The sequence below is a fragment of the Chaetodon trifascialis genome, chromosome 5 (genome assembly GCF_039877785.1).
Source record: "Chaetodon trifascialis isolate fChaTrf1 chromosome 5, fChaTrf1.hap1, whole genome shotgun sequence".
In the NCBI taxonomy this organism is placed as follows: Eukaryota; Metazoa; Chordata; class Actinopteri; order Chaetodontiformes; family Chaetodontidae; genus Chaetodon; species Chaetodon trifascialis.
This window is the reverse complement of record NC_092060.1, coordinates 10,582,007-10,598,169: the sequence shown is the minus strand read 5'-3', so window position 1 is coordinate 10,598,169 and position 16,163 is coordinate 10,582,007. Positions and strand designations below refer to the sequence as shown.

The window sequence follows — 16,163 nt, the reverse complement described above, 5'->3', positions numbered from 1 at the left end:
ATTAGGAATGCACTGTATTCCACGGGATGTTAAAAATGTTACGCTTTCCAAAACGGAAAATTCATAATGTTATGTTCTTCCACTGGCATGCTGGGTATGCGCAGTTGTTCACACACACACACACACACGCACACACACACACACACACACACACACACACACACACACACACACACACACACACACACACGAGCCAATGGCCCTTAGTCATGACATGCAGCAACTAAAAACAGAAATTTATGGTGTCACGCTGGCCAACACAAATACAGGATGACAGAATAAAAACAGACCTGTCTCTGCCTCCCCACAGCTCGCCTGTAATCCACTGGTGGAAAGTAGCAAAGTATATTTGCTGAAAAGTACTCTACTTAAGCACAATTTTGACATGCCTGAGCCCATTTTCTGCTACATTATGGTTCAATGCCACCAAACTTTAGAAGGAAATATCTGACTTTTATAGTAACAGTAACAGTATCTTGCACATTAACGTTCACCATACAAACCTGGTTCATAAAACACAATGCACTGTGACAGATTAAACTGCGCAACACCTCCACCAGTCCCGCTTGCATGCACATGCATCAGGAATAGTTATCCAGTCATTTAATATACAACATTGCATTGTGTGTGTTCTTGTTATGAATGCATTCAATGCATTTTGGTGATATCATACTTTATGCTTTTAGCTATGCTAGCAGCAATGTTGAACACTTAAGCAGCAAACTCCCAGCCTCAGCTGTACTTTGTGTAATTGTTATTAGCACATGTTAGCATGCTAACACGGTAAGAGAAGACTGTGAACTTAGTAAGCCTTATACCTCCTGCGCTCAGCAGCATGTTAGCATTATCACTGTGAGCATGCTATCATGCTGCTGCTGGATCAAGAGTCGACTTACTTATGTAAAGGAGCTGATGACCACTTTTCAGCTGATCTTACTTTCATTTGTTTTTATCTCACAATGCCTCCTGTCTGCCAAACTTTGACCTTTGTCAACATCTGGAGGGCCAATCTCACTTCATCCTATCTTCAGACAGTCCTCTGAATCAGCCTGCAGTGCACACGCTGATTCGTTTCACTTTTAATGGCATTCATGGCATGTAAAAACGCGCCTGTGTTAATTCTTCTGCCAAATTCAAATCTGCCTCTTTTTTTTTTTTCTCGGGTGCTGGATGAATAAATTGAGAGGCTGATTTATTAACAGTTTGACAATGTGTGGGAGTGTGTGTTTGTCTGATGATCCAAACACAGGGATTTAGCTGCAGGCAGCGTCTGTACAGGCAGGAGATAAGGAGAGCGATGGAGCAGAGAGCATCAAACCTCAACTTACATCACAACTCTTACTGGACATCAATCTCCCAGCCAATTATTTTTTCAGCTTTTTTTTTTTTTTCTGGATTTAAAGACATTTAATTGTATTTGCTACTGTAGTTTGTCAAGTTTCTCTTCCTTTCCTCTGCACTCATTAACCAGATATATATAATTATAACATTTCTGTGGATGTTGCTGCAACCAAAAGTTTTGCAGCAGTCTGCAAAACAACAATTATTTCTATTTAATAAGTATGTGTGTGTTATGTGCTGTACGTTTCCGCTGAACAGTGACCTGTCAGCATCTGAGTTTATTACACTCACGAGGAAACTGTGTACACAAGATCATGCATGTACACATACTGACCCACACAAATGAAGTAAACATATACTGTGCTCACAAAGTCCCTTAAATTACTTACATAATTATTGTGTTTATATGTTTTGCTGATAAATGTGCTATGTGTTTATTTTACGCTGGGGGTCTCCTCGCTGGCTGGACCCTGGGAAGATAACCACCAAAAACCATAACCCTCGCAAGGTCCTGTGTGGAAAATCCAGCTCATGGGAGTGAAAGGTGAGAGGTCAGGACTGTGAGCCCCGCTTCCTCTCTGCTGGTCAGGACAAATCTGAGAGTGCTCTGGACGACATGACAGACTCCAGTCCAACGTTAGTTCTCAGAACAAAATCATAGCTGCTGCATGTGTGGGATACTGCATGGAAGAAGGCCCCATATGCAGGGGACCCTTGAGAGGAGGGGAGGGGGTCTGAAACCTCTGTCACTGGCCCTCAGCTTATAGCTACAAGATGTCCATGTGAGAAGAAAGGCCTGCACAGATTTCCAGCATTCCCGCTCTCTCTGTTCCGTTTAACTGAGTCAGTATGTTCCATGCGGTTTTACTGAGGCTGTTGGTGGGTAATGATTGTAGGACACAGAATTGTTTCTGGAGAATTTTCCTTTTTATTAGGACATTTGGCAGCGCTCGTCTGAAAAACAGCCCAGTCACACACAGCCCACGAGTCCCTTAACCCCTCGACTCAAACCAGCAGCACAAACTGCAGCTCCGACGCCGCAGGAAGCCTGGTTCCCATATGTGTTTTTCTCCATGTACAACAGAAAGAGGGATGAGAAAGTATTGACGTGCAATTGATCTGACATCTTCCTCTCTTATACACACACACACACACACACACACACACACACACACACACACACAGAGTCCCAGGGGTCATGACTCTGGCCAACCTCATGCAGAGTTTATGAGGTCCAGGCAGCTCCGGTTCCTCTGAGGAGCAATAAAGAGGCTATAAAGATGTTAGCAGATAGCCTGGTCCCTCTGTACAAACTGTGTGCTCACAGGAATAAGCAAAAACATGTGGCACTAAAAATGCTTCAAAGTATACGACATTCCCAGGATTAATACACATGCTCAAGACTTCCCGAGTATAATAATCACTTCCATGACTAATATTTGTCCGTTTGTCCTGTTCTCCTGTTTCAGGAAACAACAGCCATTGCATCACTTGGGATCAGATTTACCAGAAGTTTGACAAGTTGTACTTTACATACCAAGGATACAGTTCTAAAATTAAACTGTAGTTTTGCTTACATTTTTTGAGTCAGTTTCTGACTTGCTATAGCTTGGCTCAACTGAATAAGTAAACTGTAACAAAACATGGGACAAGAGCAAGAGTCGACAGCCGCGCTAGCAGCTCTGTGAGGCGATGCATTGGCACAGCAGTGCTTTGAGCGAAACGCTAACATCAGCAAACAGGCTCACATGTGAACATGCTCACGTTCAGCAAGTACAATGTTGACCAGTTTATCATCTTAGTTTAATGTGTTAGCATGCTAACATTGCTTATAAGCACTAAAACCAAAGTAGAGCTGAGGTTGATTTGGGCACTCCACCAGGCCGACCTCATGGTGGCATAAGAGCAGGGGCGGACTGGGACAAGAAATCGGCCCTGGCATTTTGGACCAGACCGGCCCACCACATTTGATAATGCACACCTTTTCGGCTTGTGCAACTCTTTAAAACCACGTACCTTAAGCCATGCAATGAGTTAATGGGAATCAGTGAGAGTGGACACATTAAATACTTCCAAAAAGTCTAATTTATTAACACTACAAAAAAGTACACTCCACCACTCCATCACAGTAATGAGTCTTTAAGCAGAATTCATCCTATTGGGTGTACCTGTGTGTTTCAGGGAGGAAGAAAAAAGAAAGAGTAGAGATGAGAAAAGATGGATCAGATGCTAAGTCTTCCAAGAGTAGTACTCAATAAATTGTGATGTGACCCAGTCCCAAAGGATGAATGTAGCTGAACTCCTGAATGAACTTTGAACTCTGTATGTATGTTTGAGAGAGAAAAAGAGAGAGATTTAAATATTGGTCAGTCTTCAAGATAAAAATAGCTGCTTAGAAACTGAAAACTTAAGAGGGATGATGACACATGAATGAGGGAGAGGGCTACATACACAATGTCTTATAAATACCTGCGTATACAGGTATTACAAACTAACTAGAATACAAACTAACCTGGCCATAGAACATTAGCCAGAAATATATTGTTGACGTTTTATCATTGTCAGATTTACTAAGGGGCTGGGTTGCTTTCCTCATGACAAGTGTTCTGGAAGCAGTCCAGCTTACTGCAGGTTTTACTGCAGGTCCCTGTTCAATGTCGCCAACAGCACCACTGTCATCGGCCACGGGAGCTGATGAAGGCCCTGCCGTGGCAAACATATCAGAAATTTTTGCGCATTTGGCAGCGTTGGCTTGAAGTGCCAACTTCTTCTTGTCTTGCAGTTTCTCTGCACCATCTTTTCGTTTTCTCTCAATTTTCGAAGATCCTAACAGATTACATTACCGACGCAAAAGGGGAAGTGTTTGATGATATGATTGGTCGTCACGTGTCAGTGAAGAAAATAACCTATGGCCCCCAGACCAGCGCTTGTCAAGGGCCGGTCGGTGGTTATGAACAAACTCTTGCGCTGACTTTTTTTTTATTTTGGTATTTTCTGGTATTATAGGCCGGTCAGACCAATCTTTAAAATTTAAAAAAAAAGGTGGCCAAGTGTCGGCCCACCGGGAAAATGCCCGGTATGCCAGATGGTCAGTCTGTATTTTAATTGGGACTTTTGAAGGATGTGGACTTGTGAGGTGAATTCTTTGTGTGATTCCTTTCTTTTCACATTTATGAAACAGGTCACAGCGTAACATCCCTGATGCTGAGCACACATTGTTCCTGCTGTGGAGGGAAAGATGGTTTGTTGATGTTTGGCGCAAACCTAAATTACACATTACAAACACATTATGTTGCGACAGTGAATAGCCTTTTGTCAAGCAGAATTTCACTGTGTGCACAGCAGTGGTTACCATTAGCTTCAAAAGGAGAGGGCTCATGGGATTGAGGTCGGACTGAATATGGACTCTCTGTCGTGTTTAGCGGCTCATTATGTGATGATTTAAGAAGGACTGTTTAGTAAAACGTCCTTCACGTCTGATGACAGTTTTTGTTGGTTGGATGATTTTAAGAAAGTTGTGTTTTGGGACAGAAGACAAAGTTTTACTTGCAGTATTATACGGCTGAATGTGACAAATGCTGCACCAGTAAAATTGTGCTATTTTGTAAGTCTGTATGTGCTGAGCGTGTTGTGCATGACAATAAAGAACACAACTAACTGCTACTGACAAGCAAGTATTCAGAATTTGACCAGACACGACAACATGACACTGTGAAAAATATATATTTATTTTTGAGTCTCGACATCTGACGACAATGTTTGATGTGACAAAATGGAGCAGCACTAGTCCATCTTGGAGCCATTACCAGCACATGTGCAGTACTTTGAACTTACCAACGCAATGGGCTAAATTACAATAAATAAAAGCACCATGCATTCACGACGGTGAAAGCTGCAGCACGACATGACACATACAGAGAGAAACTTTCACAATCTGCCATCTGTGAATTAAAAGAGTTGAAAAAATAGTTGTGGGTGCATTTTTTTATGGGTTTTTGTCCTTCTGCAGTGCCGCCGCGATGCAAATACGCTTGGACCTTTTCTGCGGAAAAATAAAAGATGTGGGCTGAAGAAATGAGAATGGAAACGTTGATGAGAGACTTTCTAACTCTGCTTGCTTGCAGAATGGCCTATTTACACCGCATAATGACACCGAGTGCTGCATCATCTGAATGACACATGGGATGGCAGTGTGGGGATGGGGTTTCTCCTGCAGCTGGCTGTCGGATCTCAACTGCGTGTGCTGTACAGGTCTTCATCCTCGGGGCTGGACTGGCCGAAGTCCATCATCGCAGGGTCTGGCTTGAAACTGGAGCCACCTGGAGGGCAGCAAGGGAAATGCAACAAAATCTCAGTCACAGCACAGAAACACTGCTCGTTAAACCTTAATGATTCAGCTGGTCCGCTTACCCAGACTGACACTACAAGCATCAGCAGAAAAAACAATGCCAAACCCAAAAAATGAAGCAACCTGAATTCATCTGAATTCCACGCCGTCAGGATGTGCTGGGTCTTGTGTGTAGGTGCAGCCTTCGCCAGATCAGATAAGATTCATTTTATGAACCAATTTCATGAGAAATTTGTCTTGTGGGAAAAAAACAAGATGTGGAAATCCACTCAAGCGGATCAGGAGAGCGATGAATTGATCAATCAAATGGATTGATAGACTTTTCTCTATTTTTCTACATTGTACAAAACAGATTCAACCCATTACCCACTATAAATATTCAGAAATGCATCTGGATGCTTCCTTGTCCTGGGAGTATACATTCAGATGACATCTGCAGTAAGGTACAACAGGAAATTTATTTTCCTATGAGACTGAGTCTATTCGGAGCAGACAGATCCCGTTATTATTTTTCCATTGGAGAGTACATAGTTACGCAATATGGCCTCACTGAATCTTCACATTATCTTTGCAGTTAGGTAAAGGCTGTCTAGACTGCTCCAAACGGTGGGTCCAATGCATGACTGCAAGTTTTCAGGCAGCATATAATCAAATGTTGACTCTGGCAGGATTACATCAGATCCCTCTTGTGGTTTATGTGGAGGATATTATTCTTTGCTGGAGTCCTACATGTTTACAGGTTCTCCAAAGTCCAAGTATGGTGTGTTTCACTAAAAGATGAGATGTAAGAGCTGCACTGCTCTCAGACTGGATGACACGGACACCCCGTTTACACCTGGTATTAATGTGGGACCTGTGTCTGCATATGTTATCTGGATTACTGATCTTGCCTTTGCATTTACACCTGGTACTTTAGTGCATTCTCCTTATCCTCATTGATATTGAGTCGCTGTCCTCCAGAGCAAAACCTGTGTGAGTAATTTGAGGTGGCAGCAGCTCCAGACTCTGTGAGTTGTTGATAATACATTGTCATGAATACATGTTAGCTAAGAGGAAATATCTGTCTCAATGCTCTGCTGTGTGCGGGGGCCAGTAAGTTGTACAGAATGCGTTCACACTGACCTACGAACTGAACACAACGCGAGCCAGTCTACCTGTAAGGTGTCATCTTAACACCTGATGTAAACGAGGTCTTTTGACGAGGAATGAAAGTGACTGCACTGCAGCTGTTTCTATATTGTTGTGCCGTGCTCGATTGGTTTTTCATGTATTTCAGAGCCGGCTTGTGACACAAAACCAATTTCAGCGGAAACTGACAACAGCATGATCAAACCTCTGCTTGTTGAAATTCTAGATAATTGAACCATGGTAAAAACAAGAACAACACCCAACACATGCAGCCGCCTTGGAATTCAGCTCATTCTCAGAAGACGTGCGGTGTGTGTGTGTGTGTGTGTGTGTGTGTGTGTGTGTGTGTGTGTGTGTGTGTGTGTGTGTGTGTGTGTGTGTGTGTGTGTGTGTGTGTGTGTGTGTGTGTGTGTGTGTGTGAGTCAATGCCCTGCTCACAAACCAGAGCAGTGGAGTGAGTGCAGCTGCTGTCCTCAGTACCTTTGCTGTTTTCTGCTGCAGGCTGCTGAGGTGGCGGTGTGAGCGTCGGGGTCGGTGTCTCCTCCACAGCGGCCACTGGTGGTGCGTCAGCTAACTCAGGTTGAGGAGCAGGTTCAGGCTCAGCTGATTCAACAGCGGGCACTGTGGAGAGGTCACAACACAACGCAGGGTCAGCATGAAATGTTGTGTTATGAACGCTATTGTGACCTCAAGCTAATATTACTAATAGTAGTTGTTAGAGCCAGATTCAGGGTCAAAATTTACCACGGTCACCAGGTGTATTTTCTCTTACGCGTCATTGGGTGTCGCTGTCCTGTTGCCAAGAGCACAGGTATTTAGGTGGGTCACGTCACTTTGTCGGGTGTGTTTGATCCCGGAAGGGCATATGGTTTTTGACCACTGTGGCGGCAAGCGTGGACAGAGGTACCGTATGATTGCTGTATATTTATGTGAAATACTCGGAATATGTATTCACTGTGCACTAGGAAAATAAAGAAACTGCATTATTCAGCACGCAGACTCTTCATTAAAACAACACAGCATACGGTGAGGTGTCGGCAGCGCGTCAGCCAGGTCACTCCTGGGAGTCAAAACACATCGGTAGCTTAGTATCAGACCGAGCTCCTACAGTAGTAATGTTTAGAAAGTCCTTATTTGTCAGTTTATAACAAATCACTGTACAGTCCTGAAATTTCTCCTCTGTGGGACTAATAAAGGTATATCTTATCTCTTATTTACATTTACTGGATCACTTCAGCTTCATTTAGTGGGGCTGTCTTTCATTTTCACCTTTTTCCTCACATAAGTAGCTCCTTCGGTACCAATGAAACCACTTCTGTATGAACAGTGGTATTCAAAAGAAGCAGGTTATCAGATAGCATTCTGCTCTTCTACGTGGGGCATGGGGCACAATATGTACGATACCTGCTCGCTCATCTGACGCCTTCGGAGCAGGTGGTTCTTCAGTGGAAGGAACAGCCTCCACTGGTGCAGCGTCCACTGGTGCAGACTCCACTGGTGCAGCCTCCACTGGTGCAGCCTCTAGTGTCTCCTGTTCTAACCTCGGCGTGGACTCGACTGGGCTGGCGTCAGTACTGACATCCTCTGCTGCTCGTTTAGTGTTTGAGGGCTCCTCACCTTCAGCAGGTGCAGGTATTTCCTCAGACGTTGTGGAGGTCGTTGTCTCTGCCGGCACTGAATGAGCCACTGGATTTTGACAGGAGAGGGAATACAGAAAACCATGAGCAGAAGCCTTCGTGTGATTGAAACAAAAGAGAGGCAGACGGAGACAGAAGCAGACAGAGATCGATATCTTGAACACCTGTGTTGGTCTCTGTGGGGGTCTGGTTGGGGGATATCTCTGCGAGTGTTACTGATGATGTTTCCTCCTCAGCTGCTGCGGACTCCGGCTTTGGCACTGTAGCTGCCTAACAACACATGGATAAAAAAAAAAGATTCAAATCTGTTCAACAAAGACTTGCACTCACTATTCTATATAAAACGATTATGATGAATTTCACCTTTTTATTCATTCCACTAAAACTGTACTTGTCAGTGACAGACGTAACACATTTAATCTTAAGCACTGGTTTTACAGTTTCCTTGGTCATTTCAGTTCTAATAGGTTAGATTTATTACACTGGAGACAAAAAAAAACGTAATCACTTGAATTAATATTTTACATTGCAGGCATTTGGCTGACATTACAGTAAGTTTAACAGCAACGTGTGCTTTAATTTCTAAATGAAAAAAATCTCCAGGCGGCTACATAAGACGCCCAAACAGCACAGTAACCACAACATGAGTCATCATTAAAGGGCAAAGGGCAAGGGAAGGAAACAGAGTATAACCTATTGAGAGGCAGGAGGAGTTGTTTGAGTGTAGAGGGGAAATTATTCAGCGGAAAGAGAGTTTTGGTTTACAGTAATTTCAGTAAGTCTAGCTGGTTACTGACACATATAAGGATGCTAATAAATCTGTTCACTAACTGAAGATGGCTGTTCACCTCTGGCTGTGGAGCAGCGGTCTCTTTGGTGACAGCCTCCTGAGGCTTTGGGGTGAGCAGTGACGACACTGCAGCTCTGCTCCACTGCCCTGCAGCATACACCTTCTTCCCTGTCACCTATGGGAGAAGAAAGACAAAGAAGGGAGTTAAACTTTGAAAATAATGAGGTTTGTCAGAGACACGAGCGTTGGAAAAAAAGCAGCGTTACCTTTAACACAGCCACCGCCTGGGCCGGGTAGCACACTGAGGCCCCTGCACTCATCAGGCCCAGTGGAACGGCTAACCTCTTGAAACGAGAGCCTAAAATAAAGTCGACAATGAAGAATGGCGTTCATTGTCTTGGTTTAGTGAGCAGGTGTCTGTATTAGGAGTGAATTAATTTAATATTAATGTGTAAATGTCATGAAACTGACTCCCCCACAGAGAGAAGACAAAAGCAAAGAGTGCTGAAAAAACTCGCACGGAAACTTTTCTCCACTTGTTCTTTATTGTTGTACGTGTTGTTGTTGTAACTTTGCGGTTTTAGCAGCAAGATGTTTACAACTTAAGTAGGCTGGGTCTGGGTCTGGGTCGAAGCCTAATTCATAACGTTGATGACTGAAGTCTAAATCGACATCCCAGTGCTGTGCAGCTTTTCTCCCTCTGCTACTATAAGACTAGTATTATTAGTATTGAACCATTTGCAGAATTAGATTCCAGTTGTGGCTGCGTCTGATTGTTTCTAACTTGTGCCAAATGCCAATTTCAAATAAATCCAGAACGTTGTAAAGCCCTTAATGACTTCCAAAATCCCAATCATGTTTTCATCTGATGAAGTATTCTCTTTAAATCCATATTCACTGGAGTTTAGTCTTTCAAAGACAACAACTTATTCAAACTGAGGGTTTTGGTTGAGCATTTTTTAGGCTGATGATGTCATGAAATATGACCTTTGAATCTAAAACCTCAATAGAAGGTTACTCTCACCTGTTACCACTGAAGCTGTTTACCTGTGGAATGTTCCAAACAGCTGTTTTTGGAGGATTCCACATCTTTCCCGGTCAGAATCAGGACATACTTACAAAAATCAATGAAGCTGATGTGGTAGAACATTAAATATATTGTCTTTGTACTGTTTTCAAATGACCATAATGCTGACACGTACATCTAAATACTACAGACTGACTGTTTAAATATCCTGTGGAGAAAAAAACTTAGAAATATCAGATGGTTTCCAAGAAAAGGAAACTAAGGTCGTTTTCACACCTGACCAAGCAGACTCGGTTCAATTGGGGAGCTGAAAGTCGCAACATTGTTGCATTTATCACTTGTTTCGGTTCTGCTTTCACACTGAAGCGCACCGAACTTTCTGAGCAGCATCACGTGGTTGAAAGGGGCGCTCGTCGATTGGACAAAGTAGGAGGGGAAATCCCTCCCTCCCGGCCCGGAAAAACAACAGTAAACATGGAAGTGTGAAGTTGGCTGTTTTGGGGATGGTGTTTCTCTTTATGTTTCAAATGCACATGGCTTGGCAAGTGGTGCAATAAGACCGCCTGGTAAGGCAGCGAGGCATGGAGCATTTCACAGTGTCTGAGGTGGCACCGGAGGAGAAGACTGAGGAGACTGTTGACAGACTACGGGTTGTTAAATATGCCAAATTGTGAATTCATGGGTTATTGTTGTTCTGACAATTGAGCTAAGCTAGCTAGCAACTGCTAATGTCAGTGGTCACTTGTTGCCATAGCAACAGTAAACATTCACATAAAGACTAATGAGCTGTAAATAGAGATGCAGAATCAAGCTATATTATAAATACAGATGAGATACGTTGCATTTTAGCACAGAATACATGATTTTAGTAAACCTATAACTGCGTATGCACTGCGTATATCGTCACTACGTACATTTGGTCCTGTGTTTGGTCAGGTGAGCTTTCACACTGCATACGAACTGAACCAGGGTTCACTTGCAAGCGAAATGAGACCCACGTTTTCAGGTGGACCAGAGTTCGCTTGTTTGGTCCGCACCAGAGTTCGGATGAGCTTTCACACCTGCCCAAACAAAGCGGACTATCCGAGGAAACGAACTCTGGTCCGTTTAAAGCGAACCAAACAGCTCTGGTGTGAAAGCGACCTAAGTCCTTTGATCATTACAGATGTTCTCCATATGAAGGGGCAGAGAGCTGAATCTACACACTCCTTGAGTGTCAACCTCACTGTGTATACAGCATCCAGCATCAAAGGCTTTGTCTGTCTGTTTACTTTTACTTTGCTCAGGTTGGCTGTTTGTGTTAAGATGACACTGAATTAGGGCTGGGCGATAAAAACGATAGCGATATGTCTCGCGATAGACGCGTCATCAATATCAATAAAAAATGCGTTCGATAAAACATTCGATAATTTTTTTTCTTAGTTGGAAGAAACCTGAAGTTGCGCAGCAAGGTTGGTTGCATGAACAAAGGCACTCGCTCTCAGGTAACTGAGCAACGTAGGGAGTAATCGCTAATCAGTGAGAGAGACACGCTAACACGCCAATCATGTAACAGTATCAAGTTCGGTTGCACCATCTCGTTGTCTCGTGTTTGATGCTTCGCGAGGAGTGAGATGAGAAATAGAAAGCGCTGCAGCGAGCGAAGAAATTGTCGATAAAACAGGGAAAGTCAGCTCGCCAGTATGGCAGTTTTTTGGATTTTATAAGTCGGACCGTAGTCAGACCAATGTGGTCTGTGACTTATGGAAGACCGTCGTCCCCACCAAGACCGGTAACACCACAAACTTGTTTAACCACCTTAGCTGCGCTCACTCTTTGGAGCGCAGCCGTATTCGCCAACGTCCGCCAACCGCAGCACCACCGTACAAGCAGCAGACCACCATGCAGAGGTATCTGCTTCAGTGCCTGATGACAAATCATCTGAAAGGCACGAAGACATAACGGAGGCAGCGGCATATCATATCGCTAAAGACATGCTTCACTGAGCACTGAGGAGAAGCCAGGTTATAAACATCTCTTAGTTTTTGGGTGTTTTTTTTAAAAACACACTTGCAATAAAAATATAATTGAATAGTTCATGTAGGTTTAGAGTAAGAAGAGTGACTGAAGTTGCTCATATGTCTAGGCTGGTTTTATAGTTCAGTCAAGTCTACCTCAGTTTCTGCTATGTTTCCAAAACACTGCACATATCTGAAAACATTTTATTCAGCAGAGGGTGAATCAGCTTGTGAACTTCCTGCACTAAACCTGCAGAAAAAAGTTCTCAGGTTTCTCTGTGTTTTCCATGGTTGTGTTGACATTTCCCTTTCTGACTTGATAGCTGAGGGGATTATAATCAGAGGAAGGTTCAATTTAAAATAAAAATGTTTAAATTGAATGTATTTTTCTCCCGGTCCTTATTTTAAATAGGTCACAAAAAATTTCAATAATTATCGATACCAACCGATATAAAACACTTATATCGCAATAGAATGGAGTTTTCAGCCATATCGCCCAGCCCTACACTGAATACTGGTGCATTTGATAAACTGGATTTGATTTTGTGAAATGGAAAAACAATGGTTGGAAACACAGTTTATACACAATAACTTTCCACTGCTGAAAATGTACTGCTGAGGTTAACAGATGATGAAATAATTGTTCCCAGCAGGCCGAAAGTGTTTGTGTCTATAAGTGACCGGGGTCAGGTTACCTTTCCGTGCCAAGAACATGCCAAGCAGGCCAGCCATGGTGATGGTACCAAATCTGGGTAGAAACTCCGGAGGAGGATCTTTCAAGTAATAGAACATATCTGGGAAACACAGACAACATGATGACAAATACTCATTTCACTTTCTCAACTGTGAACTGCCAACACAGTGACATTATTTGCTAACAGTAAGAGTGGTGACAGTAATGGCAACAGTCATAACAGTAATATTGTGTTCAGCGGTATCATTAATGGATACTATGATGCAATCATGCTTTTCTTACACATTTAACGTGAGCAGCACAACTGCCAGAGAGTGCTACTTTAGGGTGCAGCTTACATACTGTAGCATCAACACACGGAAGTCATTTCAATTGGCCACAAATAGACAGCTTAGAAACATGTTTAGTGTTTAGGTGGCACTTGATTTTACACATTCTATGTACTCTATATTTAACTTTTTTATTATTATTGAGTGGGATTTATTTTCCATCAATTCTTCTATCCATGTGTTCATGTTCATTCATCAGTCTTTTTTATGTGAAGCACTTGGTGAAAGTAGTTTTTGTTGTAAAGCAAAAGAATTTGTTGTATGAAAGGTTCTATATGAATCCAGTTTATTATTACTATTATTAAGTTTAAAGCACGGAGAGTTTGTTATGTACAAACAACCTGTGCTGGTAATGATACACTGTAAGTAACGGAAGGGATTTTTCCCCAAGTTTCAGGGAGGAATATTACACACACACACACACACACACACACACACACACACACACACACACACACACACACACACACACACACACACATATACACGTATACACCTTGAAGTACCTACTGTGGACTCACCCTCTCCTGCATGGTATAGATTAACACTTCCCCTTTTCACAGAGAAACAGGCACCCTACCGGAAACAAAGGACAAAGCTGAACTTAACCCCTACAACAGGCCAGCAAGAACACAACTATCTCAACTATTTAGGCAATACTGAAACTGATACATCTGAGTCAGTGTAAAGCGTTTTTTTTCCCCATCTTCCAACAGCATCAAACTGTCAAATCTCCTTGCAGCACGCCTTACAGCTGCGGCGTTAATAGCGTGAGCACCGTTTCCTGTCTAACTCCTGAACTTTGCTGTTTGCAAACTCGTACCTGCACTGAGCACTTGCAGCATGTGGGATTGTGCTCTGTAACCGCAAACAAGAGGCACAAAAATCAGGGTTGGAAAACTAACACCGCAGGTGCAAGATAAGACCTCTTCGATGTTGTTTAGTTCATGTTCCACTGATATAACACTTACATACATACGTCAAAGGGTTGGTGTTTTTCAGTTTAAAGTGTTACACAGGATGTGAGAGACATGTCTGACTTCATTCTGGAGCAGCTGGTATGTGTGAACTTGATCTACTCTGATGTACCACTGCAGATACACAGAGCAAAATCTTAATACCTTTACAGCCAGGTAAACAGGCAGTATGCTCTCTCTCGCTGCGGTCAGGCCACTCTGAATGACACCTGGCCTCTCTGGAACAAACTGAGCCTGGGCAGACTGTGGCAGTGGCGTGTAGATGTTCAGCTGGGAACAGAGGCAGGGTCAGCATGTCATTATGACATTCAGTGAATGGCAATGCGTTCGGATCTGCTGACGTCCTGGGACGGCCATACCTTTTCTCGAGCAACCTGCCCTTCAGTGGGCGCTTCCTTCACCGTATACACACGGATGGAGGCTATGCTCAGCACCGTCGGGACGGCCACCATCACCACCTAGGACACAGTAGAAGTACACTGCAATCTTTAGTGGTGTAGGCAAAAGACAGAGACACTAATCACTGTTAGATGACTCATGCGTACCAGTGGTGAAAGAGACGCTTTCCATATGTAAATGTATCCTGCAGTCACAATTTTACTTAAATAAAAGTGCATAAGTATGCAATAATGTTATCAAAGCATCAAAAGTTAAACTATTCATACTGCAGAATTGCACTTGACAGCAACAGTACTGTTATTTACAATACAACATTTATAACTACGCTAACTGGATACTGGGGTAACTTCCAACCTCCTCAAACTAAGCTAACTAACGTTAAGCGTGAAGCTGCCTCTTATTGTGCTCATATGATTGTAAAATGTGTCAATACAGTCTGTATTGGCTAACGAAGCCAGCACTGAAAAACATGGAGATTTATCAGCTGGTAAAATTTGTTCTGGAGAGTATTATTAGTGGGAGTAGCGCTCAGGCTGCTGTCAGCTAACGTAGCAAGGCGCTGTCTGGTTAGCATTGTCTCATTCAACAAGGCTAATAGTCACAAAGCTATTGTCACGCAGCGCCGCGTTAAAATCCTGTAAAGTGACAGTCTGTTCGGGTTTACATGAGCGGCTCTGGGGAAGCTAACGTTGACACTACGTCTGCGCGTTCAGTGAAAATATACACTTCAAACACAGAAAACTTTGCCGAACGAGAAATGTCAAGCATTCACCTTGGCCGCCATGACAGCGCTCCTCCTTCTTCTCTGGTCTCTGAGTCGCAGCTTGGAGCGGTCCAAACCGCGGTGTGCTACTGCCACCTAATGGACTGAGGAGGCACCTGCAGCGGCCTGGTGATCTCATTCAGCAGGTATGTTCACACCATGTTCTCAAGCTGCCTAGAGTCGATAAGGACTGTTGTTTGGTAAATTTGTTTGTGTGTGTAATTAGAATGTAAAATAAAACATTTCGTTTTGTGGATATTTTAAAACTCATTTTAAAACAATTAATCTCTTACTGCAGTTCGACATGCAAAGCAATTGTTGATGAGTGCAGTAGTTTATTAGGGGCAAGGCATGGCAGCCGAGACCCCAATGGGCTCCAAAAGCTCTGGGTCTGCACCACTCAAACTCTGATGTTTTTAGTCATTTGAGTAATTGTAAATTTGTTAGGAATTTGGCACAGTGTCAGTACAGTATTAACAAAGGTGAATATGGTATTATAACCTATTTTTGTGGTCACATCTTGGAGAAACAGTCTGTGTAAAAATCTACATTCAAGATCTTTATTATTTTAGTTTATGTTGGGACATTTTGCATCTCCCTAAATGACTCTTATCACAAACTAAGCGTCGTACCAGCATAGTAGAATGCACTGGTTAAAATGGACTTTATGGGAACTTGAAGATCTGGTCATCTTCATCCTGGTAACATAAGCACAAATCATGCTGTTTCAGCA

At 43.0% G+C, this 16,163-nt stretch overlaps 1 protein-coding gene across 1 annotated transcript; it reads right to left on the bottom strand.

Annotated features, from left to right (window-relative positions):
- Positions 1-5,046: 5,046 nt before the first annotated feature.
- On the bottom strand, positions 5,047-15,485 carry apool (apolipoprotein O-like). Its single transcript, XM_070963475.1, has 11 exons — positions 15,440-15,485; positions 14,628-14,726; positions 14,413-14,538; positions 13,813-13,867; positions 12,964-13,062; positions 9,511-9,602; positions 9,303-9,419; positions 8,619-8,724; positions 8,222-8,503; positions 7,298-7,438; positions 5,047-5,660 (listed from the first exon to the last, which is right to left on the bottom strand). Exons 1-11 carry the CDS (start codon positions 15,449-15,451, stop codon positions 5,572-5,574), a joined length of 1,218 nt encoding a protein of 405 aa, XP_070819576.1. The 5' UTR covers positions 15,452-15,485; the 3' UTR covers positions 5,047-5,571.
- Between the last annotated feature and the right edge of the window lie 678 nt (positions 15,486-16,163).